Below are 24,096 nucleotides of genomic sequence, written 5' to 3' on the forward strand. Positions count from 1 at the left end.
TTCCATTTCGAGGACATACCAAATTCACACAGTATATACCATCTAAACCAGCTAAATATGGTATCAAGGTTTTCTGGGCTTGTGATGCATCAAACGCCTACCCGCTGCATGGTCAGCTTTATACTGGAAAACCAATAGATGGTCCCCGACAAACAAATGTTGGTGAGCGAACAGTTTTGGACCTGGTCTGTTTGCTAAAGGCTCTGGAAGAAATGTCACCACCGATAATTTCTTCACAGGTATGCAGCTAGCTAAAGCATTGAACACCTGGGACATGACTTTAGTTGGAACAGTTAGAAAAAACAAGAGGTTTTTGCCAAGCAACATGCAGCCTGGCAAGGAAAGAGCACTTCACTCGACCAATTTCGCCTACCATCGAGATGCAACAGTCTGTTCATATGTGCCAAAGAAAAACAGATCAGTTGGGCTTCTATCATCCATGCACATGACCGGAGAAGTCGAAGCAACACAATCAAGCAAACCAGAGATCATCACGTACTATAATAAAACCAAAGGGAGGGTGGACACAATGGACAAAATGCTGGGTGAATACACAGTAAAACGACGGACACTGCGTTGGCCTTTGGCGTTTTTCTATAACATGATCGACGTCACTGGCTTAGCGTCGTTTATCATCTACAGGGAACACAAGCCAGTGTTTAGGAAAAAGGACCAACGGAGAAAGTTCCTGAAAGATCTTGTGAAACAGCTATGTATGCCTTCAGTGGAAGCTCGCACTACCAACCGCATGATGATGAGAAACCGCTTCCTTCGAGCTGCAGTGGAAATGGTTCTAGGACGGCCCATTGCGACACCGCCAGAAGGGGCAGAAGCTAACCTCAAAGAACCCCATGGAAATCGAGGAGCTACACCGATTGTTGGCAGTTGCTATGTCTGCAGAGATCAGAAACAAAAACGACGTAAAACCAGGAAAGGCTGCGTGGCTTGCGTTCAGCCTGTGTGCGACGAACACTCCATAACAAAAACAAAGTGTATTACTTGTGACACTGACTAAACCCATCTCGACTAAGTTTTCTTTCATATTTCTGTGTCAAATAAATCATTTATGTACTCTGTTTCATTCAACATTCAAAAAATTGTCTTTGTGTTATGTATACTGGCATTATTTAGATACACAATGTGCAAGGGTACAATTGTACCCATACCGCCTGTTAAGGGTGTAAAAACAACTCGACCCTAAATCTCGGTAACGTGTAAAGATTTTTTGCCGACATTTAGTCTGCATAATCTAACACAGAAATGTAGAGATGTCAGGAAGTTTCAGGTCTCTCGGGTTTCTAGAAAAAAGACTGTCGTATTTTAAAATTGGAATGGGTACAATTGTACCCATGCAGCCGGACGAAGGTTAAAAAAAATATAATTTATTTTATTGATGCATCCTACAGTTCTACTATATTAAACGTTGAAGCTTTAAAAATTTTCAATTGTTGTTCAGGTCTCCAAACAGATGTTTTGCAAGATGTAAATGTCATGGATGAGGATATGTCTCTGTCAAGATTTGAAATTAAAGGTAAATCTGTAAATCTATTGCATTACTTTCTTTAGTGAGTTAAGCTGCCATAAGTTGCTAGTTCCCAAAACCCATTTTGTAAAAAAACCTTCATACCTAATAGCGGCCGGGTGGCGAACGGATAAGGTGTGCGCTCACAAATGATGCAATCCTGATTCTAAATCCTGGTTGTTGAAAAACACCGCTCACTTCCACCTGGGGTGCAATAAATTGGGTGGGCGTAGTTTCTGAATGGAAGGCGGCCGAAGTCTCGTCAGTGCCAAAGGTTTAATAGCCTAATTTGAACCCTTTCTTCCGGGGATATAGTGAGATATAGATACTCACTATGTCCCCGCTTTCTTCTCATTATCCCCCAAATCTTAGAATCGAGGATGGAACCACCTTCATTTTTACCCCTTTACCTAATGTTTCTTTTTCAATAAACTCTCAGTTTTTAGTGAGTAATAACTACAGATTAAAGTGCCCCTGACAGGTTGAACCCAAGTATATTAACTTTTCTAAGCATTTCCTTGCGTAGAATTATGCTTAGCGAACTTTTTAATCTTAACCTCGAAGCTCGACTGGTTAAGGCGAAATTTATACAAAATGACTGCTTCGCAGCGACACCACTGGTGAAACTCTATATTTCACTGCTCTGGGACGACTTTGGTGGTATTACGTCATCCTGGGTGCGCGTCGTCAGCGACGGATAAAACAAATGCTTTCTAGATGTAATTGGTGGATCACAGTTTGGTCGGAGTTGGTACAAGCGGTTGCTTTTTTCAAAGATTTATTGTTTTTTGCAGTTTAATAAAACTCTACTGGATACGTTCCTACTAAACCTAAAATACAGTATACTTGAAGTGAAAAATGAAGAAATCGTACGAATCATCATTCATATTTAATTTATCATCATTCATCACTATTCACAAATAAATGAAAGTTCTCTCTCTCTCTCTCTCTTATGTTGTGCCTTTAGTTGGCCATTGAAATCCGGTGTAACGGCCATCTGGACTTGGAAAATTGTTTCGGATTCGCCAAACAATGCCTGACGGCAGCACAATCCGATTGTTGCTTCCGAGAGCATCACCTTGTAGTATCCACTCCAATACATGCCTGAAAGCGACTAATTACTGATGCTGCCTGCAAGGAAATAAAATCACTTTTTTTAGTGTGCATTCTTTAGCGTTTAGGGTATTTTTAGCCTAATGTAACATCCTTACTCTTTTGATGGGTCTCCGTTTTCTCCTTTCGGTTTATTGCTTTTTCTCCAGTTCTTCCTGCTCCTCATAAAAAAAGTACCCAGAACTGCAGGATGTAAGTGTGCCTCAAAATTGGTCTAATTGGTAACACAACTATATGCTTCTTTCTTGTCTTTCTTCAAAAGTTCTTTCGTCTGTGGCACTTCATGGCAACATACACATTTATTGGGTTGGGTCATAGACTCGCACTTGTGGCAAACGCACCACCTAGAGTTCCCAGCACGCCACTCATTGCTGGGAAGATTCAAATCGGGTTGGTGGTGTTAAAAAAATCATCTCCAGTGAAGTGAAGAGAACATATACGACTAGTTTTGTATGGCCCATCCCACAGTGACTGTCGAACAATTGAAGAAAACTTTGACTATTTTCTTCTCAGCACCTTGTTTTGTTTGAAAGCGCGAAAAGATAGCATACCTTTTTGTCACGACATTGTCACATAAACATCAATTTGCAGGCATTACCTCAACCATAAATTAAGGGTACTGTTTGTGAGATACTGCTGTTACACTGCAAATGGGAAATGGCTATAGCCAGATTAGGACAAATAAAAAATTATCAAAATTGTAGCCCTACAAGAGTTTAGAAAAACTGCAATTTCAATTGAATTGAGATGTTGTTTAATAAAAAGAAACTCAACCTATTTGATCTAAACCTGATAGTAATAATAAGTTGACTTTTTCATTTCGGTAATTCTCATTTTGCACATTCTTCAGACCAACAAAGCCCCACGCATTGACGTTTTGCAGTAGTTGTACCATACCTTACCAACTCACCACAGAGAAAGAAAGTACCGTATCCCCACCTATGGTGACGTCACAGCGGTGTTGCCGTTTTTATTTTCGCAATTGAATGAGTGCCGGATTCGCCGAAAGTGAACGAAAGTTTACAAGCGTGTAACTTAGTAGCCTGTTGATATTTTTTACGATTTGCTGGTCAGGGAAGTTTGTTAGTGTCATCTCTTTGGTATCTTAGGTAAATTTAGCGAATTTATTTTCCTGTCAGAGGCACTTTAAGCCTCTGTTTCGGTCTTTTGGGTCCCACCAGTGCCGCTATGACTCTTTATTGAGTGATTTCAGTTTTGTTTTAGAATTTAGCAAAAAAGCACCATTCAATTACAGTAAAACGTATTTCAGGTTTGCTACAAAAAGCATTGGCTGGCATCGAGATACTAAAATGCAGCAAGCAAAGACCTACAATCCACATGTTACTTGATTCTCTGGTGAAAGCACAAGATGATCATCAGCAGTGTCTAAGCGAGCCTCCTAGTGATCTTGTGCTTCCATTTAACAGTTAGGATGATGTGCTGTGCAGAAAATAGAAACATTTCTAGAAGATAAAGATATAAGAAAACGGTTGACGAGTTACTTCTAAAATATCAAGTTCCAGCTGCAGAAGGCCATTTTGTCTGGTTTTGTAGTTGTTAAGATCGTCTTGTTTAACATAGGCTACATCTAAAATTATAATATTTTACAGGTTATGTTCTTTGAGAGCATTGGAGGAAAGCATGTCTCCAGCACTGTTCGGAGGCTCATGAGCCATGTCATGACGAATACATTGGCAAGAGAGTTCAACATAACTGGAAGAAATTTTAAGCGTTCGTTTCGAAAATTACGCCTTCTCCAAATAATTCAGGGTGAGGAGATTCAATGCAAGATTGCACGAAAAAAGTGTTTATTACAGTGACGAAAAAAATCATAATTTTGTATTTGTAACAGAAGTTATTCGCAAAAACTTTGAAGAAATGATTGCAAGTTTATTTGTAGCAGGATAATTCCCATTTTCTTTTCCAGACTGTTGTAATCAATGTAACTCTGAGAGTTTATCAAGCATGGGGAGATGCCTTCAGAACTTTTTTCAGTGTGATTAGTTCATTGCTTTACAGGAAAAGTTGCTTGTTAGACTTAGTTACCTGGCTTCAGCAAACGACCTTTTCCATAAGACATATTGGCTTGGACCAGCTACTTGCAAATTATCCCAATAACATTATTATTTTTAGATGGAGTACGAAGAACCCACAACTTGTCCACAGCAACAAATTCAAATATCGATGCCGCTATTTCAGACTGGTTGAAATACGCAAGAGATAGAGATGGTGGGGCGTTTGAGAAAAGGAAGACAGCAAATTTGATTTCAATTTGCCTCTTAGGCCCTTTTCTGGACCGCTGTTATATTTAGCATGTTTTTTGTTTTTTTGCTGTAGTGGTTAGAAATAAAAACAAACTTAACTGCTGCCATCTGTCTTACTTTTTGCTTGTATGAATGCCTTTTCTAGCAATGTTGTATCGAGTGGAATGCTAGTATGATGGGTGGTAAGGTTTACTGCGAATTGAGGCCTCGATCTCACATCTTCGTGGTCATCATTATCAGCACAGATTAACTCGAAGAAAGTTAGTTAACTACACGTCACCATGTGGTCAAAGTTTAAAAACTTTTTCGGTTTAGTAATGTCGTAATGTCTATCCCTTGTCAGAGCAAAATGTGAGCGTTTGGTCGTAGATTAACAAATGGATGGCCAACGATGGCCAACGCTAGGCCCATGAGTAACCAAATCGTTTTCACCACAGAGGGTATGATTGTAAATTGCGTCATTGATTCCACGTCGACCCAACAAAAGCGTTTGGTCGTAGGTTGGCCAACAGTGCACCGACGTTGGTTCTACGATTAAACAACACTTTTTGCCACTGAGGATAGTTGTAAATTGCGTCGTAGATCCCACGTCGAATCAACGAAAGCGTCTGGTCGTCAGGTTGGTCGCAGGTTGGCAAATTGATGGGAAAGGGTTGGTCAACAGTGCGCCACCGTGGGATCGACGTTTAGCCAACCGATTTTTGTGACTAACGATTCGCTTAAGTTGGCCCGCTAGCCAAATATCTTATGCACCAACTTAGGAAACCAACGGAGGCCCCACGGAACGTTTCCGATGGTCCAACATTGAGCCAATGACTTAGGCCCTCCTTAGAAGGTACACTAGTCAGATGGTTCAATGGTCAAGAAGTTCACCTAGACCTTCTTACTATTGTGGACCTTCTAGTTAGTGGACCGTCTGTCTATAGACCATCCAACTAATGTACCTTCTGAGAACTGTTCATAAACCACCCCTTAGGCAGGGTTACATTCACCTTCGCCTGAATGTTAGCTCCATTAGCTCAGTCGTTACGCGCCCGGCTCACGCGGCGCAAGTTCGCCTCTCTGTGCACGGACATTTTGCCGAAAGACATTTTGCCGAAAGGACATTGTTATAGTCGTCATCTACGTTGAATATATGTAACTCGTGACCAGCGTCACTACATAATCACCGTTCAGCGTTTTCTGGTACAGACGCTGGAATTGATTACCACCTCACTGCGCGTGTAATCAATTAAGCGTTCTGTACCACGTTCCTTAGTTGATTGTTTTGCGTTTTTTTCTTACTATATATTGCGTTGATTTTATACACTGAATCAGTAAGTAACAAGAGGTAAATGGTTTTCTCACTTATTGGTTGGCTATCGCTACAATTATTATTATTGTTTATTTCATATTAAACGTCTGGAAATACAACAGACATTATGCCGAAGGACATTTTGCAGAATGGACAAATTGCCGAAATAATTTGGAAAAAAATTACTTTGAAGTGACACAAAATCTCGTTACTATGCAAGCAGTGCCTTTGAAATAGAATTACTTTGCCCCTATTTTTCCTTCGTTCCATCGCTTTGGAATATGCGCGATCGAGTTGTTGATGATCTTCCTCGTACTAACAATTCCATCGAAGGATGGCACCATGCTTTTGACCAACTAGTCTCCATCACACACCCCACGATATGTCGACTGACAGTAAAGTTGATAAAAGAACAATTGCACAATGAACTAATCCTAGAGCAGTTATGAACTGGCGTTCAATTTGCGTCACCAAATAAAAAATATAAGGTTGTGTGGGAACGATAGACTAAAACACATTGTGGAGAATATCGATACATATAACACTTGTCGGATATTTACGGGCAGTCGCACATAATTTGTGAGTTAAATCTGTTTGTGAATGATATTTATGTGTTATTAGGTTATGACAATACATATAATAGCCTACATTTGTATAATTTCGGCAATTTGTCCAATCGGCATTAAGTCCTTTCGCCAATTAGTCCATTCGGCAAAATGAGTTTCCGCAAAATGTCCATTCGGCAAAATGTCTCGTCAAAATGGGTTTCGGCAAAATGTCTTTCGGAAAAATGTCCTGGTACCCAGTGCCGGATTAAGGGGGGGCGGACTGGGCTGAAGCCCAGGGCCACCACTTTTGGGGGCCCCCACCTCAAAGAAAAAAATTTACTAATTTTTTTAGTTGCACAGCTGGAGATTACTGCTTTAATTCGTATCTCAAACAAGCAAGGGAGGCTCACCCATATGTGCTGCGGTGCTGCAGCACCCTTGCCCAACCCCAGTTGTTCAATTTTTCTTCGTTTTTTTTAACAAAAAACATATTTATTTGATACTTTCATATCCGAAAATGGTACGGATTACGGGTCAAAGTTATGATAATGCTGCCAATATGAGTGGCAAGTATAACGGTCTTCAAGCGCTCTTCTGCGCGATAAATGTAGTGTACCGTAGCTCATTATGTCCCTTGCACAGCACATTCACTTAATTTAATCGGTAGCCTAAATGTCCTGTAGAAACATGCCGTTCTGCCGCTGAGCTTTTTGAATTGTTGCAAAGGTTTATTCATGACTCGTCTCGTCTACTCATCGTTGGCAAGTCCATCGAAAATTCCTAGATGGTTTGCCTGTTTTGAAGGCATTATCTGATACAAGATGGTCAGTTAGATATGATGCAGTTCTTCTTCTATCGAGTCTTCTACAGTTCGTTGATACACCACAGATTGACACATTCTTCCGCAACGGAGTTATACACTGACAGGTCCCACCTACTGCACCGGGTGGCAAGCCGAGGGCAAACAAGAAGGTGATCTGCTGCATAGGCGTAGCCAGGGGGGCGAAAGGGGCCATGCCCTCCCAAAATTTTCCAAGTTTGGATTTCAAAGTTGAGCCCTTTGTTGAAAATATAATAAAGTTTGTAGAAATTTATATCGTTTTCCAAGACATCTGGCTATTAACACCCCCAAGGACTTGTTTTAGACACACAGAAAGACACCAATAAATTTTGCAAATCGTAAATCGCGCAAAATTTACGCGATTTTCGTTTCTTTGAACTAATTTATAGAAGCAATTTCAGAATGGCTTACTCTGTTGGGTTTTTGTATAGTTATTGAGTTTTTGTGTAGCTGAGTTTTTAGTGTTCTCTAATTTTAGACGCAGTTTTTGCCCGTTCGTGTGTAAGAGCTATTTTTAATAAATTAAAAGCGGTTTATCTGCTAACAAATTTCATACAAATATTACCCTAAAAGTGTTTTCAGAAAGCGCTATAATCCATTATTTGAGTGTAATTTTTCAAAAATTTTCCGGGGGAGCATGCCCCCGAACCCCCCTAGAATACGCGTGCCTTCGGCACGCTCTAACCCCCTACCACTTTTATTGCTTCAACCCACCAGGATACGCCACTGCACATCAAGTGGCGATGGCTTTAAAGCAAACACTTTGTTGTTCTCTTCAATTCATCAAATATTTGGCCTCCCCAAAATTATTTTCTGGCTACGCCACTGGTCCGCTGTTTGGGGCTCGGTGCCACAAATACATGCAACTGGGCTCGTGTCGTAGCCCCACTCCACCATTAATTTTTAGCGAAAAATGTCACTTGATAAGGGCCCCCACTTTCAGCTCAGCCCAGGGCCCCATAAACCCTTAATCCGGCCCTGCTGGTACCCGACTCTCCGGCGTGCGTTTGAGCAACGCATTTCAGGACTGCTCTCCATTCAGCGGCACCTAGTGAATGGAATAATTTCCCGGCAACAACACTTCAACAATCGGAAAACTTCACTCTGCCAATCTCGGTTACCCGCCGTGCGTCAAGAGCCTCTACAAATATACGAAACTACCAGGAATAACCAATCAAGGCTTTGTCAGTCCGAGAATAAAGATTCAAAACCAACCAACCAATGTGTAGTACCACTCCACTTTTTGATATAGGCTATAACATCAGTTTTATCTTTTTCGTTTTGTGAGGAGTCCACCATAGCTACTAAGCTACTGCTGAACGTGTAGATTTAGGCTTATGAGAAATGTCTATAACTCATTCTTATTTGAATTTTCAGATTTTCAGATTTTTTCATATTAGCAAGGTGTTCTGTTTGTGGTGTGAACAAGTAGCAGGATGGCATCTTCAAGGAGTAAGTGTGAAAATGAACCTGATGTTTTTGTTACATTTGCGGCAGTTATACTGTTCCTAACCAAAGGCAAACTATAACAAATTTTGTGAAACAAGCATATCTTGCATACTTCAGAATTCGCCTGGGTGATTAGGACAAATCATAGGCTCCACAATCCACATACTGCATGTAAAGCTTGTGTTGAAAACCTAAAACGATAGATCAATGGAAATCCAAAAACCATTCACGAAAATCATGCAAGCGAAAGTTTGTCCCAGAGTAACGTTTCCAAAACTGCATGTGAATTTCCTTTTTTTCTGTAGAATTGAACGTATTTTTATGTGTCTATTTAATTTTATTTTTCTTTGCTGGCGCAAACGTATAGCGAATGACATTATAAACACACAACTGTAGCACCAACAAAAGGAAAAGATGCAAAACCAAGAGGTTTAAAATATGCATTAGGGATTTGCACAGCCACCAAACCTAATTTTTAACACGAAAAAATAACAATGTAGGCTACTCTTGTATAAAAGGGCGTTGAACGTTTAGTGTTTTGCAGATAAACTTTGAAGAATTCGGTTTAAGTTACCAGGCTTCAATAAAATAAAAAAAGTGATGAAATGCCTCAACGTTTTCATTAATATTATGTTTGTATCTTTTGTGTATTTAGAATTCATTGCAGACCTTGTTGACAAAAAAGGGTCAAATTCTCTGAAACGCTAACGTCTACCAATATAGATCAGGAGTCGATTTTTACCAAATATTTACCAAAAACAGCATTCAGATATCATAAAATCCTGATGTGATACAAAAAATCTGATGTTATTTTTGAATTCAGCACCCAAAATATACCTTAGAATGGCATTTACTATGCTGACACAAAATGTGTGTTGGCTTGTGTTATCGAGTTTCAGTAGTTTTTTTTTTATAACAAACATAAAACGTTAAGTAAAAGGTAAAGGTGGTCCCATACTTGATTCAAGTGTTGGGTACGAGAAGATAAGGTTCTCATTGTACTAAGCCGTCGGCACTAAGGAGAGTAGGGCGGCCAGTTCCTTTCTCTAGGCCGCCTTTCCTGCAGCAATTATGCCCACCCAATTTATTACAACCTAGGCAGAGGTGTATTCAACAACCAGCTGAAGCCCGGAGCCGAACCAGGATTTCAAAATTGGAAAGCCAACGCCTTATCCGTTGCGCCATCCCACCGCAAAAAACATTAGACAGACTAAAATGAATAAAATGAGACTAAAATGAATTGTGACATGTATACCATCTAGCACAAGTATGCTATAAATATGTTAGTTTCTTTAATTGAATTTCAGAACTGTCTGCATTATTGTAAAATCCGGGGACGTAGAGAGACGATCGACTCATTAAGACGGCTGCCATATGTAGGCCGACCCGATCTCAATCGTAACGTTTCTAATATCGCCTTGCGGTCATCGCCTGTCAGGCAGAGTTTGATAAAACACTGAACTTAACGCCTACTGCTTCGGTTACGGGCTTACTGCGTTTACTAAAACTTACTCATGCGAAATTTTAAAAGTAACCAAACAATACGGTACAGGTAATTTTAGCTGAGTTTTGCTTGAGGCTACACTAAAAATACTGTTAAGAATTTGCAGCAAGTAGTTGCTTAACTGACACATGGAATCCATGCTCTGAATGCAAGCAGTGAAAGTTTCCGTGGTCAATCCTACCCGTCCAGATGTTCGCCATGCTTTCATGATCGCAATGGCATCTTGAATGTATTGCAATCCTTTATGACAGATTCCTTCGGTAGGCCTACAAGAGAACGGTTTACAAAACTCATCTCGTTTACGAAGACCTGCATAAAAAAATCTCTTGACAGTGTCTTAAATAGAACCAAGAGGTATTTAGAAATGGAAATAAACAACTCTTTTCAAGAGTCAGAGTAAGAAGGCCAATGCTGGCATACTGCTCGGTTGCCACTTCGAAATTTCATTAAGTTTCTTGGAAAAGTACAGATTGAGAGCAAAAACATAACAACAAAAAGAAAATTAGACTGGCCAATCGAAAATTTCTAATTTAGAAGTGATATCAACAAGGAAAGTAGAAGGAAAAAAAATTGATTCATCCTTACCAACTGTTTGCCTGAGCACTCAAAAGTTGGTAATGCAAAGGTTCCGTTAAAGGCTTCCATACAGTCTATAATATTCTTATCTACTAAAGCAAGTGGTGCCAAACATCCATACGAAAAGTTGGTATTTGCAACAAAAAACGTTACTCAATAATTGGTTACTTTAATGTTGGGAACAGTTTTGTTTATGTTTTGTAACCAGTTACATCCAGGCACACAGCATTTGTAAACCATATCTATCTCTCAAAACCAACAAAAAATTATAGTAAACAACTAACTTTCAAATTAAGAGCATTTAACAAATGAATTAACTGTCTAACAAAAAAAAGAAATAAAATGTTACAGACTAAGTTTGAAAATTGATCAACAATCGAACTGTTCATTCATATGCTACAAGCAATAGTTCCAAAGATAACTAGCCTACCTCATAATAAAAACAGTTTGAATAAACGCAGGGCCGGGACTACAGAGTAGGAGACTTCCGACTCAAAAAAGGCATGGGCCTTAAGAGGGTTACTACCGCTCAAACAAAAATCGACAAAATATAACATGTACCGTAACAACTTTTACGGGCACTCAGCACAAAATTGAGTATTGGTGAGGAAAAATACGCAAACACAGATAAAACGAAATTTTAGTATAAACATTTCACTAAAACACAATCATAGGGCTACATGGAATCGCCAATATTATACATTCACTTTTTTGAAAAATTAAACAAAGATGATTATTATTGCCGCAACGCCGACATTGTTAGCCTTATGTGTTTACCGGGGCTCCAGGTCCCCTGCTGCCACGGGCAAGCATATTAACTTTTGAAAGGGGGGTTTCACGACTGCCAAGTCGCTCATTGTTGCCTGGTTTCGGAGGATGTTTGAAGTTCCTTGATTGGGGTAGAATCTCTACACAAACAGATGGACAATAATGTAGTGCAGTGATAGGCTACATACAAAAAATACTAATCTGCATTGTATTTATGACCTAAGCAGTCAACAGTAGCGTTTGCTAAGTTCTGGAGTTTTCAACTGCGGTAATCGTTAAAGCAGGCATGAATTTAAATAAGACAATAGAAATTTATTACCTATCAGTTTACCTATTCACCTGCATTTACTGTTTGTTGCTTCTTCGACCTTGAAGTGTTCGAATTTTGCGGTTTTAAACTAAACTTGGCGGAGCATCTTTTAAAGAATTGAAATGTTTTAACTCATTTTGAGCAAAGGAATTAAATGCAGAACAAATAATCCATTCAAAATTGCAGTGTCCAGATGAACATCTTTGTTTTATAGCCATTCCAAAACTTCCACTTGCTTCGGCTGTTGTCATTAGGGCAGAAGTGAAAGCGAAACGCTAATTTCTCAAAGTGAAGTGCTTCACGGCTACGAGAGCTGTATAGCTTTGAACAGCCAAAGCAGTGACAGCAAAACATAGCTCTGTAGGCAGGGCCTATGAGAGGGGGGTAGGGAGGGTACGGCGTACCCTTGAGGGCCCAGGCCTGTGTTTGTTGAGGGGCCCGAAATTGTGGTTTTATAGTTTACGAGCAAAAATGTTTGGTTAAAACCATCTTAAACGACTGATTTCAAGCATAAAAGTTGTTATTCTTTAGTCCTGGGGAGCCCGTAATCTAGCAAAAGGGCCCAGAAAGGTGATCAAGTGCTTTTCGAGGAAATTAGGGGCCCAAAGTGGTAATTTAATGCTTTACGTGCAAAATGTTCTGCTAAAAGCACCCTAAATTGAATCACATAGTTAGTTATTCTCCTGTCCTGGGGGGGGGGGGGGGGGGGGGGGGAGGGTCGTAGTGTAGCAAAAGCAGGTTTGAGAAAAACCCTGGCAAAAAGCCCGGGTGTTTTTTTTTGTGTTTTTCAAAAACTATTTGACAGAGGTAGTTTCATGCTTATTTCACTTCAAATTCTTCACGCTTATTTCACTTATTCGACTTCTCTCGTTCACCTCTGCTAGTGCTGGGCATGTAGTGAATGAAAAAGTTAATGAAGAAAGGTTAGGATTGGTCAGATGATTAACTTGATTATGTTTTAACAAGATGTTATGTTTGAGCCCTTGTAGAGAGCTTGGCTTTGTACCAGATACATATAACACTCAGTAACGTTAATGGATTTAACATTAAATACACACACAAAAAAACATGAAAAAACTACTAAATCCAATGTTTTCGACATGACATATCGGTAGTGTCCTTTTCAGAGATAATTAGGCTATAAGCTACATCTAAGAGAAATAAAAAAATGAATTTAAAGATTTTACATTAAAGATGTGCAATATGCGACACCTCTCAACAGCAGTACAGCACCATCAATAACTGACACACGAATTCAATGCAGGATACAGAAATTGGCGAGGGTCAGATCACATGATATGCACAACACAAAATAATAATTTTATTGCAGCCTGATACTATTATTGCGCACAGATGTCCAATTCTGCAGTAAAATGTTGTGTGGTGTGCAATACGCCTAAGCAAACATCACACCTTTTGCCCAAGACAAAGGGGGCCCGGAGTGAGAGGGGGGCCCGGAATGACTCTTCGTACCCCTAGTGAAACTTTCTTTCAGAGGCTCTGTCTGTAGGAGCAGACAAACCTCCACGATCAGCTAACTCAAACAACTGGGCATATTCCTCTGGTACACAAGTTTCGGAACTGCACCCATGCTCTGAATACAAGCGGTAAACGTTTCAGTGGTAAGGCCGTTGTTGCTGGTTATGTCAATTAATCAATCGGTGTTCTACCTAGCTTGCAGCACTCGCTATATCAATGCCATTAACAGAAATGTGAAACTAAGATACATCTACTGGTGATACCAATGTTTTTGGGTTTATGATGAGTTCTTGCTAAGCATGAGAATGAACAAAATAACATGGCCTGGAAGTTTTTACATGCTTCATACATCCATCTAAAAAAACAGTTGCATAGCATTAGCAACAATCAGAGCATGAAGTACACACTACACAGAAGTGGCCGGTGGGTTTATGAAGCAACAAGCAATTACCATGGAAATGATTTTTTTGTGAATGTTGTAACATGCAATGTGTAGCTTTGTAACAACTCTATATAGGGAACAAACCTTTACTTGGTGACTTTACAGAAATTATCTTCCAAATATTAAGAACAAATTTAACAAATCGTGATGTTTCAATAAATGCAGGGTTTGATTGCACATAAACTTCCAAACCACAGGCATTTGAATCATTGAAGACATTTACAAACATAAATTCAAACAAAACCTAAAGCTTTCAAGGAAATAACTCAACACATGCAATCGTGCTAAATGAACAATCAGCATCCAGCAGCTCCTGTTGGTTGTTGTTAACCACCTGCAATCCCTAATCCATTGGTCGTGATTTGGGGGAGCAAGTCTTTTAGGCGCAGACAGTTAGGCGCCGGTCAAATAGGCGCGCACACTGTGGCGTCTGGATATTTAGGTGCGGAGCACTTTGGTGCCCGTTCATTTAGGTCAAGGGTTCCCAACCGGGGGTACTCGCACCCCCTTGGAGGTACGAGATTAAACATCAAGGGGTACGAAAATCCTTGGGCCACAGAGCAGCTTTTCAAACAGATTTCACAGTACAGTTTTATTCTGGAATTGTAAATGATATTATGCTATTACGGTCTTTGCTTTGAAAAAACAATTATCTACAAATAATTGTTGTTTTTTAGTTGGCTAAGTAGCCTCATTGTCTCATAACAATGTTTTTTTTACTTGCTACTGCTCAAAATGAAAAAGGAAACCTTGCTAATTTTCCTTGGCTTGATGAAATTGCTAATAACTCTTTGCTGCAAAATGTCAAAAATGAAGTTACTTCCCATTTAAAGATGCTGGTTGATTCTTTCGATGGTTACTTTTTTGCTGGTGAATTGAATTATTTCCAGCATTGGATTATAAATTCATTTCTTTTTGATTTAACAAAAATGTCAGATGAGGATAATTTGCAGGAGAACATTATCGAAATGAAAAGCTGCCAAAAATTGAAACTGCTATTTGACAAATCAAAGTTAGAAGATTTTTGGTGTGTTGCTATGAAACCTTCCCAAGTCTTGCTATGGAAGCCATGACAGTGTTAATTCTCTTCTCAACAACTTATTACTGTGAAAGTGGCTTTTCGACTATGATGTATAACAAGAATAAGTAGGCTACAGAAATCGTCTGCAACTGGAAGATGACTTACGTGTTGCCTTGAGTAAAATCGAACCATCGTTTGAGCGAATTTTATCAATGAAACGGCAACAAATATCTCACTGAGAAGTGACAAACAAAATAACTGACATTTAATTTATTTTGGTAATTTTTGCATGTTTGTGTGAAATATCGGTTTAACGCTTAATTGAGCTATAAAGAAATAGGCCTATTTAATTTAGCAATTCATACCTAAAAAATTCAATCAGAATTTTTTTGGGGTACAAAGAATGCTTTGACCTGACACAGGGGTACGAACAGCAAAAAAGTTTGGGAACCCCTGATTTAGGTGCTATTCCTCGTAAAGTCTGCAGGTAGGACAATGCTTTTCACACAAAATGTTATATTGAATAGAAAAATATGTTGCTTTGTTAATGCGCGTGCATTTATTTGTTGTTAGTCATGGCTTCAGTGAGTGAAGCTGCTTTATCCGGCAATGCTTTTCACACAATATGTTATATTGAACAGAAAAATATGTCATGGCTTCGGTAAGTGAAGCTGCTTAAATCGGCAATGCTTTTCACACAAAATGTTATATTGAACAGAAAATTATATTGTTTTTTTAATGGGCGTGTTCGGCATTTATTTGTTGTTAGTTCAGGTTGGCGTCGGCGAAAGCTTTATCAATAAATTATACAAGTTTCCGAACATGACTGAGTTCACTTTTAGTTATAGGCCTATAAGTCAAATAATAACTACACTAAACATCAGTAAAAAATATACCATAGCCTATATTCAACCGGGTGGTAGGCTTGAGTGAAAAGTAGGGTGCATCATCTCCCCCTTATTTTGGAAATAGAATTTGTTCCATTGATAAATGGTGTCCATTTAAGGTCAAATGACACCAAAAAAATTTGGAGGGTCAGGGGACCTCCCCTACCACCACCTCCTGACCCCAATAAATCGGCTTTTTAAAAATCGCCATAACTCAAAAACCAAACAAGATAGACATATGTTGTTTGGTATTAAATTTGTTGTAACTACTTGATTTAATGCGAATCTGCAAAAAAAACTACATTTAAAAAGTCTCACCCATAAGTTTCTTAGGAGGCTACCAGCACAGATGTGTAAATAATTGTAGTGTACAAGAAAACTCACATGCAACAAGCAGTTGATAACTTGTGCTATTTACTTTGAGGTTTGTGCTAATTTACAGCAGACACAGTGACCTTAATTACTGACATAGTTTCTACCATAGGCGCCGACTTTTCAAAAAACCTTGGGGGCGAGAAAAGTGATGACGTCATAACCATAACGCTATTTGATTCAGCTAAAATAGTCTTTGATTAAGCTTACTGTCTTGTTTATATTGACACCTATGTCGCTAACCGAATTTATTAGAACCTCTGTTTGAAACGATTAGTTTTACGTATGCAGTACGCCTAGTCGTAACAATTTTGATATTGTGTTTCTCGGCAGTCGAGTGTAGCAAGAACTCAGCGATAGACACGTGTTTCGCCCGTGAGGCTGGGCTCATCAGTACCGCACCACAATTTTGATATTGTTAGCTCATGATTGAAACAGTTGGAAAACAAGTCGATTCATTTCCTTTTCGTGCGAGTGAATAACAACGATCAAGACAGTGAAGTTATCGAAATAAAACGCAAAAAAATCATGACTTTCTTGTCTTGATCGTTGTTATTCACTCACACGAAAAGAAAATGTTGTTTTGCTAAACTGTCGGCTGCGTAGCCGAGTGGTGAGAACGTTGCGCGACGTCCGAAAGGACGTGGGTCCGACACCGCTCCAGAGCACGCGGCTGTATCTCGGCAAAGACACTTAATGGCAAGCCAAAATAAGGGGAGCAGCTGACTCGAACAGTCATCGGACTATATGTCACTTCGCTGCTTCCTGTCGTCTGTTGTATCACAGTGTACTTTATGTAAACCGGTAATAATTTTATAGGAGGACTTTATTAATAATATTATGTTATCGCAATGGGTGCAAATAAAAACACGATTATTATTATTATCAAAGCGTTAACAACGGCGAAATGTTTTCTCGTTTGTTTTTTATCGAAAGTCTTTATAGTCTTTTATCGAATACCGTGTAGCACTGTAGCCTACTATATATTCGAGTATAGGTCAAGATGTTCGCAAGTGATTTTCACCTCAAAAAGGCAGGTTCAACTTATACATGGGACAAGCTCGGCAGTTTTCAAAATGAACACATTTTTGCTGTAGCAAAATCATTGCCGACGTAGATTACGGAGTGTGTAATGGCGTCGGCCGAACTAAAAGTTTTGAATACGTTTATTTGCAGTGATTCAAACTTAATTTTCAAATTTAATGATTTCTTGTCAATTCTAAACTTTATGCACTTGTTGAGCAATATGCAAAGCTCACGAGACAAAACAGCGAAAAAAGCTATTTTAAGAGATCAATTTTTTAATTTTTGAGTGTAAGATATAATCGTTCTAATTACGTAACATTCCATGATCGTTGAAGTCGATGTCAAATCATAGCGGCAGCATAAAACAATGATGTCAGGTTAGCTAGGTGATAATAGCGGTAAGAGACGTCGTTAATGCAGGCAATATTTTCGACCAAGCCAATTAAACACCTTTTCTTTTATCGGTTTTCAATTTAATTCTCACACATTGCGAACAAAACAATGCGTTCTGTTCAATCATAATTGATCTCACAGCGGGAAGACCTGGTTGAAAATAGCGCGTCTAATTTAGCTGGTTTACTTAATATTGCAGTGAATAGTTACGTGACTATTCCAGCTGCGTAAGTTACTCTACCATCTACTTTGAAATTTCCATACCGTATGAGAAAGCCATGCGATCAACAGCTGTTTCGCGGGCAAGAGCAGGCTATTTTTTGCTTTCAGCATACTTTAAGTCCGTTTAAATGATCTAAATCTATTTCACGAAGTGTTTTATCTTTGAAACACCACTTGTAACAACCATTTTTGTTGCCCCTCAACCATAAATTTACGGGGGTTGCCGCCCCCCGGCCCCCCCGGAAGTCGGCGCGTATGGTTTCTGCATAATGCAATTTCCATTGATGTGATTGGCTGAGTGATAGGGCAGTGACATCATTTCAGTCCTCCCACATTTCAGTTGGAATTATTTCTTTACTTTGCGCTTTGTTAGTTGGGACTGGGAGTATTGTTGGGGATTTCACTTCTGACTTATTAAGTGACTGGAACTGCTCTTTAGATGGGGCTGTAAGTATGGTTTTCGATACCACATCTACAAACACTGGTCGGTGGTCAGGAGGCTGTGTGGAGCTGCAAAGCAGATTAGACAAGCCACTGCTATGGTGTGCCACTGTGCCTGCAGAAAGCACATTGGATAGCTGATTGTTAGCAGTGTGTTTGATGCATTGCGAATCGAAACCTCCAGGTCTCCAGAAATTACAATGTTTAAAAACTTTCGAACTTACTTTAGTCATGCGTCTCAAGACAGTTTGTGCCTTCCTTCTTACTTGAATGAACCCGACTGTATTTCACCTAACGGAATAAATTTTCTAAATGTATTAAAAGAAGATGCCACAGATCTTGCTACTCAGCTGCTTACAAAAAAAGACAACAATGACATACTGTACCAAGAGAAGACTATAAAGAGCTCTTGGAACTTCTTTTAATTAGCTTCAGAACACCTATCCCACATGCGTCATTTAAATTCAAGAATCCGGTGCAATCCACAAAGCTCACTGGATGGCGAAGGTAATATACGCAAATAGACTCACCTTGTTATCCACAGAGGCAGAAAAAGTTGTGAATCTGAAAAACGCAAGAAAACACTTGATTTTGCAACAAAAGGACACAAAAAAATTAAAAGATTTTCTATGTTTTTTTATATGTGTATGTTCCTTGGTGGTTCTGCTGCAGTTCAGGAATATCTGCACCACATGCTGATTTAACAGTGATTAAAACCTTGCATAGGTTTAAGCAGATTGATTAAACAGTTGCATCACGTGCTTTACAAAAGCTACAGCTCCATCAATGGTACTTGACAGAAGAGATGGTGCCACTTGCACTGTTCGATTACCATGTCAACGACAAAGAAAAAACAGAAATTGCTAAAGCTTTGTTAGCTGTAAAAGAATCTGCTTCCACAATCCTTAAAAAGGGAAAGGGAAATGGAAAGCCAATTTTTCCAATCCAGGTAAATGAAAAATCTTCCTTGGCCGACTTAACAGGAGAAGATTCATGGTACTTCTTGCAGGTGCTCAACATAGAAACAGACTTTTTGAAAAAAGATGTTACGGATTGGCCAAAAGATGAGCAGTACGTCACTGGAAGAAAGAAATCGAAAGTTATAACAGACTTTGTAAACGACTGCTCCGAACGAGGAGTCAAATTGGCTTCAGATTTTCAAACATCCTCTAAAGTACAAAAAAACTTTGAGAATACACTTCAAGTGGTGAAGAAAAGTAAATTCAGCAGGCCAAACTTGAGGAAAAGGCCACATACACAAGATCCAAAAGATTCTTTTATGCCTGTAGTGTGCTGACAAATTTCATGTTGATTTGTGTTAAGAAAATCAATATCATGTATATATCGTATTCGCTTTGTTTTTGGTAAGACCCAGTTAACAGTTTGGCCACACACTTATGCTTTGAATTTAAATGACATGGGTCTAAATACATAGTACTGCACATTAAAAACAAAACAAATCGTGGTTAAGTTATATTGAAAAATTTGATGATTTTGCAACTGTGGTTATTATACATACAAACCGGAAGCTCGGTTACAAAATAAAAAATGCAATATCATCAGAAAATATACATTTTCTGTGCAGATTTAAATTGAATGATGTAGTTACAATAAATTTGATACCAAACAACATTATGTCTATCTTGTTTGGTTTTTGAGTTATGGCGATTTTTGAAAAGCCGATTTAGGGGGGTCAGGAGGTAGTGGTAGGGGAGGTCCCCAGACGCCAAAAATTTTTTTGGTGTCATTTTACCTTAAATGAACACCATTTATCAATGGAACAAATTCAATTTCCAAAATAAGGGGGAGATGATGCACCCTAGTGAAGAGTAACATAGTTTTCTATTTCACAGTGTAGATTCAAACGATCTGTTATAGCCTGATGCTGCGGGTTCTTTTTGGCAATATCAAATTACACTAGCTTTCGGAACACAGTTCCCTAGTCATGTGCTATGACGAATGGTGTTGAAGTCAGTGAGTGATTTTTTAAAGTGGCTCTTTGGTTTAGCTTGAGGCTGCCGGCTGTTGAGTTTCTGTGCTGTTAGGCGTTATTGCTGTGAGGTTTTGTTGGATCAGTTGATTAGTAGATTAGGTGACGTAGTTCTTCCCTTTCGGCGCGGTTGTTGATTTTAGGATTTTGTCTGCTTATGAATATGGCCTCTTTGAAACGTAATTGTACCGCGTCATTTTCTCTTGCAATAATTTTAAATTCAAAATCTGCGTGGCATTGTTGTTGGTGATCAAATACCGAACTTTTATCCGAGCTGAGATGTTCTTTGAGGCGGGAATGGAGTGGGCGGATTGTGCTGCCTATGTAACTTTCCCTGCATTTTTTGCATATAATCTTATAGACACAGTTCCTGGTGTTGCACATGTCGTCGTTCCGTAGTTGGCAGTTTTGCATCCGGCAGGGTTCGGGTTTTTGTGGCTTTTTAAGTGCGTTTCGGAGTGTTCGGGAGCGCCGGAAGAGGCGGACTGGTAAGTCCAGGTCTTTGAAGATTTTCTTTATTTTGCGGTCCGCGTCGTCGCTCATATAAGGAAATTCGAAATGTATTGGGTTGTATGGTGTCTGAGGGGAGGGTTGTTTGCTTTGTAGGTGTCGTCGTCGTCGTCTGGGTGGTTGTTTAAGGAAGTCTTTGGGGTATCCGTTTTCCCTGATTGTCTTTTCGAATTCAGTCAGGTGTGGTGCTGCTTTGTTGGGTGAAGAACATCTATTCTTTCTTCTCTGTATTTCGTTTAAGAGTATGGTCTTCTTAGTGCTTGTGGGTAGGGCCGAGTCGAAGTGTGGGAGTAGTTTTGCCTTTGCTTTTTTCTGGTAGAACTCGTGGTTGACTGCCGTTTTTGTCGATTTTTATGGTGAAGTCCAGAAGTGAGATGGTGTTGTCTGCTGTTGGTAATTCTATTTCAAAGTTGATAGCTGGGTGCGCTTGGTTGAGAGCATTTTGGATAACTAAGGCTTCCTTATTGTTGACTGTCAGCAAGAATGTGTCGTCAACGTATCGTCTGTAGAGGGTGAGGTTTGTCAGGTTCCGCAATGTTTGCTTTTCAAGGGTGTCCATGAAGAGGATGGTGAGGAGTCCAGATACGGCGTTTCCCATTGGTAGGCTGTCAACTTGGCTATAGAACTTCTCCTTGAATGTTAAGACATTGTTCTGAAGGATAATCTCGAGGAGAGAGCCGATCTCTTCAGGGTGGAATGGGCTGCAGATTTGTGTTCTTCCTGTCGATAGTTTTTGGATTACGTTGTTGATCGCTTCCTTTGGGGGGATGGAGGTGTACATTGTTGTCACATCCAAGCTGAAGGGGAAGTTGAATTTTATCAGGGTATCTCGTGGCATGTCTCTGAGTTGGTTGAGTAGTTCTTGACTGTTTGTAAGGTAGCCGGAACGTCTTTCAATAGGGGGTTGAGCAGGGTGCAGACTATAGGTGTGACAGTTTGGCGGCTGGTCCGTTTGTACTTGAGACAATTGGACGGATCTTGATGTCAGGTCCTTCTTTGTGAGTCTTGATCAGGTGGTAGAATCGTGGCATACTTGAGTTGTTGGTGATGTAAGATCTGGCCACGTGATGTGGTAGTTGGGCTCTGGTGGCTATGGTCCTCCACGTGCTGTTAAGCTTTCGTTCGATGGTTTGCGCTTTTTTGATCCTTGAAGTTTTGTATAGTTTTGGGTCGCTCAGGTGTTGTTGGGCTGCTGCTTCGTAGCGTTCTGTTTTGATGATGCAAAATTCACCGCCCTTGTCGCTGGGAAGATAGGTCATGTCCTTGGCTTTTAAGCTTTTGATGGTCGAAAAGTCCTTCTTTGAGAGGTTACTACGTGTGTTTGTGACGGAAGATGTTTTCAGAATGTCTTGGATCTTGATTGACGCAATTCGTAGCTTGTGTTCTAGTTCTTCACTCGCTTGCGGTGGTTTGTGAAGGTCATCGTTGCGAGGGAACCGTGGTATTCTTGTCGATGGATCGTCGTCGCCATTGGTAGATCGGTGCTTATTTTCAGTGTATTCTCTCCATCGGGCTTGGTATGCCAGTTTACAGAAAGACGTTGTGATGCTCAGTATGGTTCGTTCGTCTGGTTGCTTCTTGATGGCAAATTTTGGTCCTTTCATGAGCAGGGTTTGTTCTTGGTCGTTGAGGGAATTTGATAGGTCAGTGATAGGAAGGGATGTCCCTTGATTGTTTGTCGTGGTCATGTTATACGATTGGTCCTTTGGTAGTCTCCGGTTTAGTCTGTTTTTGTTGCGGCCTTTGCTGTCTTGGAATACTAATTTGCTGCTTTGGATTATTTGTTCCGCGTGGTCTGGTTCATTGTCCTTGATTGTATCGTTGAGTGTGTATAGCTCTTTTACTTGGTTGGCTGATATCCGGTATAGGTGACGGATCATTTTGGAGATGATAAGGTCCTTTATTTGCCGCCTTGCTGATTGCATCTTGCCGTAAGGGTGCGTGAACATTCCTGGTAGTTTCAAATTTTCGATTGTCTTTGGATAGGTGCTTCTGAACTTGCAGCTTTTTTGAGTCCTCGCCATCCTCTTCATGGACACCCTTGAAAAGCAAACATTGCGGAACCTGACAAACCTCACCCTCTACAGACGATACGTTGACGACACATTCTTGCTGACAGTCAACAATAAGGAAGCCTTAGTTATCCAAAATGCTCTCAACCAAGCGCACCCAGCTATCAACTTTGAAATAGAATTACCAACAGCAGACAACACCATCTCACTTCTGGATTTCACCATAAAAATCGACAAAGATGGCACAGTCCACCACGAGTTCTACCAGAAAAAAGCAAAGGCAAAACTACTTCCACACTTCGACTCGGCCCTACCCACAAGCACTAAGAAGACCATACTCTTAAACGAAATACAGAGAAGAAAGAATAGATGTTCTTCACCCAACAAAGCAGCACCACACCTGACTGAATTCGAAAAGACAATCAGGGAAAACGGATACCCCAAAGACTTCCTTAAACAACCACCCAGACGACGACGACGACACCTACAAAGCAAACAACCCTCCCCTCAGACACCATACAACCCAATACATTTCGAATTTCCTTATATGAGCGACGACGCGGACCGCAAAATAAAGAAAATCTTCAAAGACCTGGACTTACCAGTCCGCCTCTTCCGGCGCTCCCGAACACTCCGAAACGCACTTAAAAAGCCACAAAAACCCGAACCCTGCCGGATGCAAAACTGCCAACTACGGAACGACGACATGTGCAACACCAGGAACTGTGTCTATAAGATTATATGCAAAAAATGCAGGGAAAGTTACATAGGCAGCACAATCCGCCCACTCCATTCCCGCCTCAAAGAACATCTCAGCTCGGATAAAAGTTCGGTATTTGATCACCAACAACAATGCCACGCAGATTTTGAATTTAAAATTATTGCAAGAGAAAATGACGCGGTACAATTACGTTTCAAAGAGGCCATATTCATAAGCAGACAAAATCCTAAAATCAACAACCGCGCCGAAAGGGAAGAACTACGTCACCTAATCTACTAATCAACTGATCCAACAAAACCTCACAGCAATAACGCCTAACAGCACAGAAACTCAACAGCCGGCAGCCTCAAGCTAAACCAAAGAGCCACTTTAAAAAATCACTCACTGACTT

The 24,096-nt window shown here is 40.0% G+C and overlaps 2 protein-coding genes across 2 annotated transcripts; one reads left to right on the forward strand and one right to left on the reverse strand.

The window, feature by feature from the left end:
• The first annotated feature begins 241 nt into the window (after positions 1-241).
• On the forward strand, positions 242-1,015 carry LOC145776931 (uncharacterized). The gene is made up of 2 exons (XM_082588173.1): positions 242-495; positions 643-1,015. Exons 1-2 carry the CDS (start codon positions 242-244, stop codon positions 1,013-1,015), a joined length of 627 nt encoding a protein of 208 aa, XP_082444299.1.
• A 20,210-nt stretch (positions 1,016-21,225) lies between these two features.
• LOC145776657 (uncharacterized) lies at positions 21,226-21,810 on the reverse strand. Its single transcript, XM_082587888.1, has one exon. It carries the CDS (start codon positions 21,808-21,810, stop codon positions 21,226-21,228), a length of 585 nt encoding a protein of 194 aa, XP_082444014.1.
• Positions 21,811-24,096: the final 2,286 nt, after the last annotated feature.

This window comes from Aplidium turbinatum, chromosome 9 (assembly GCF_918807975.1).
Source record: "Aplidium turbinatum chromosome 9, kaAplTurb1.1, whole genome shotgun sequence".
Classification (NCBI taxonomy): domain Eukaryota; kingdom Metazoa; phylum Chordata; class Ascidiacea; order Aplousobranchia; family Polyclinidae; genus Aplidium; species Aplidium turbinatum.

Bases quoted from the DNA above. Each gene is read 5' to 3' on its own strand.
- LOC145776931 (XM_082588173.1), top strand. From the start codon at position 242: ATGCAGCTAGCTAAAGCATTGAACACCTGGGACATGACTTTAGTTGGA. The intron at 496-642 runs GTACTATAATAA...TATCATCTACAG, and splicing joins AGCAAACCAGAGATCATCAC to GGAACACAAGCCAGTGTTTA.
- LOC145776657 (XM_082587888.1), bottom strand. From the start codon at position 21,810: ATGCCACGAGATACCCTGATAAAATTCAACTTCCCCTTCAGCTTGGAT.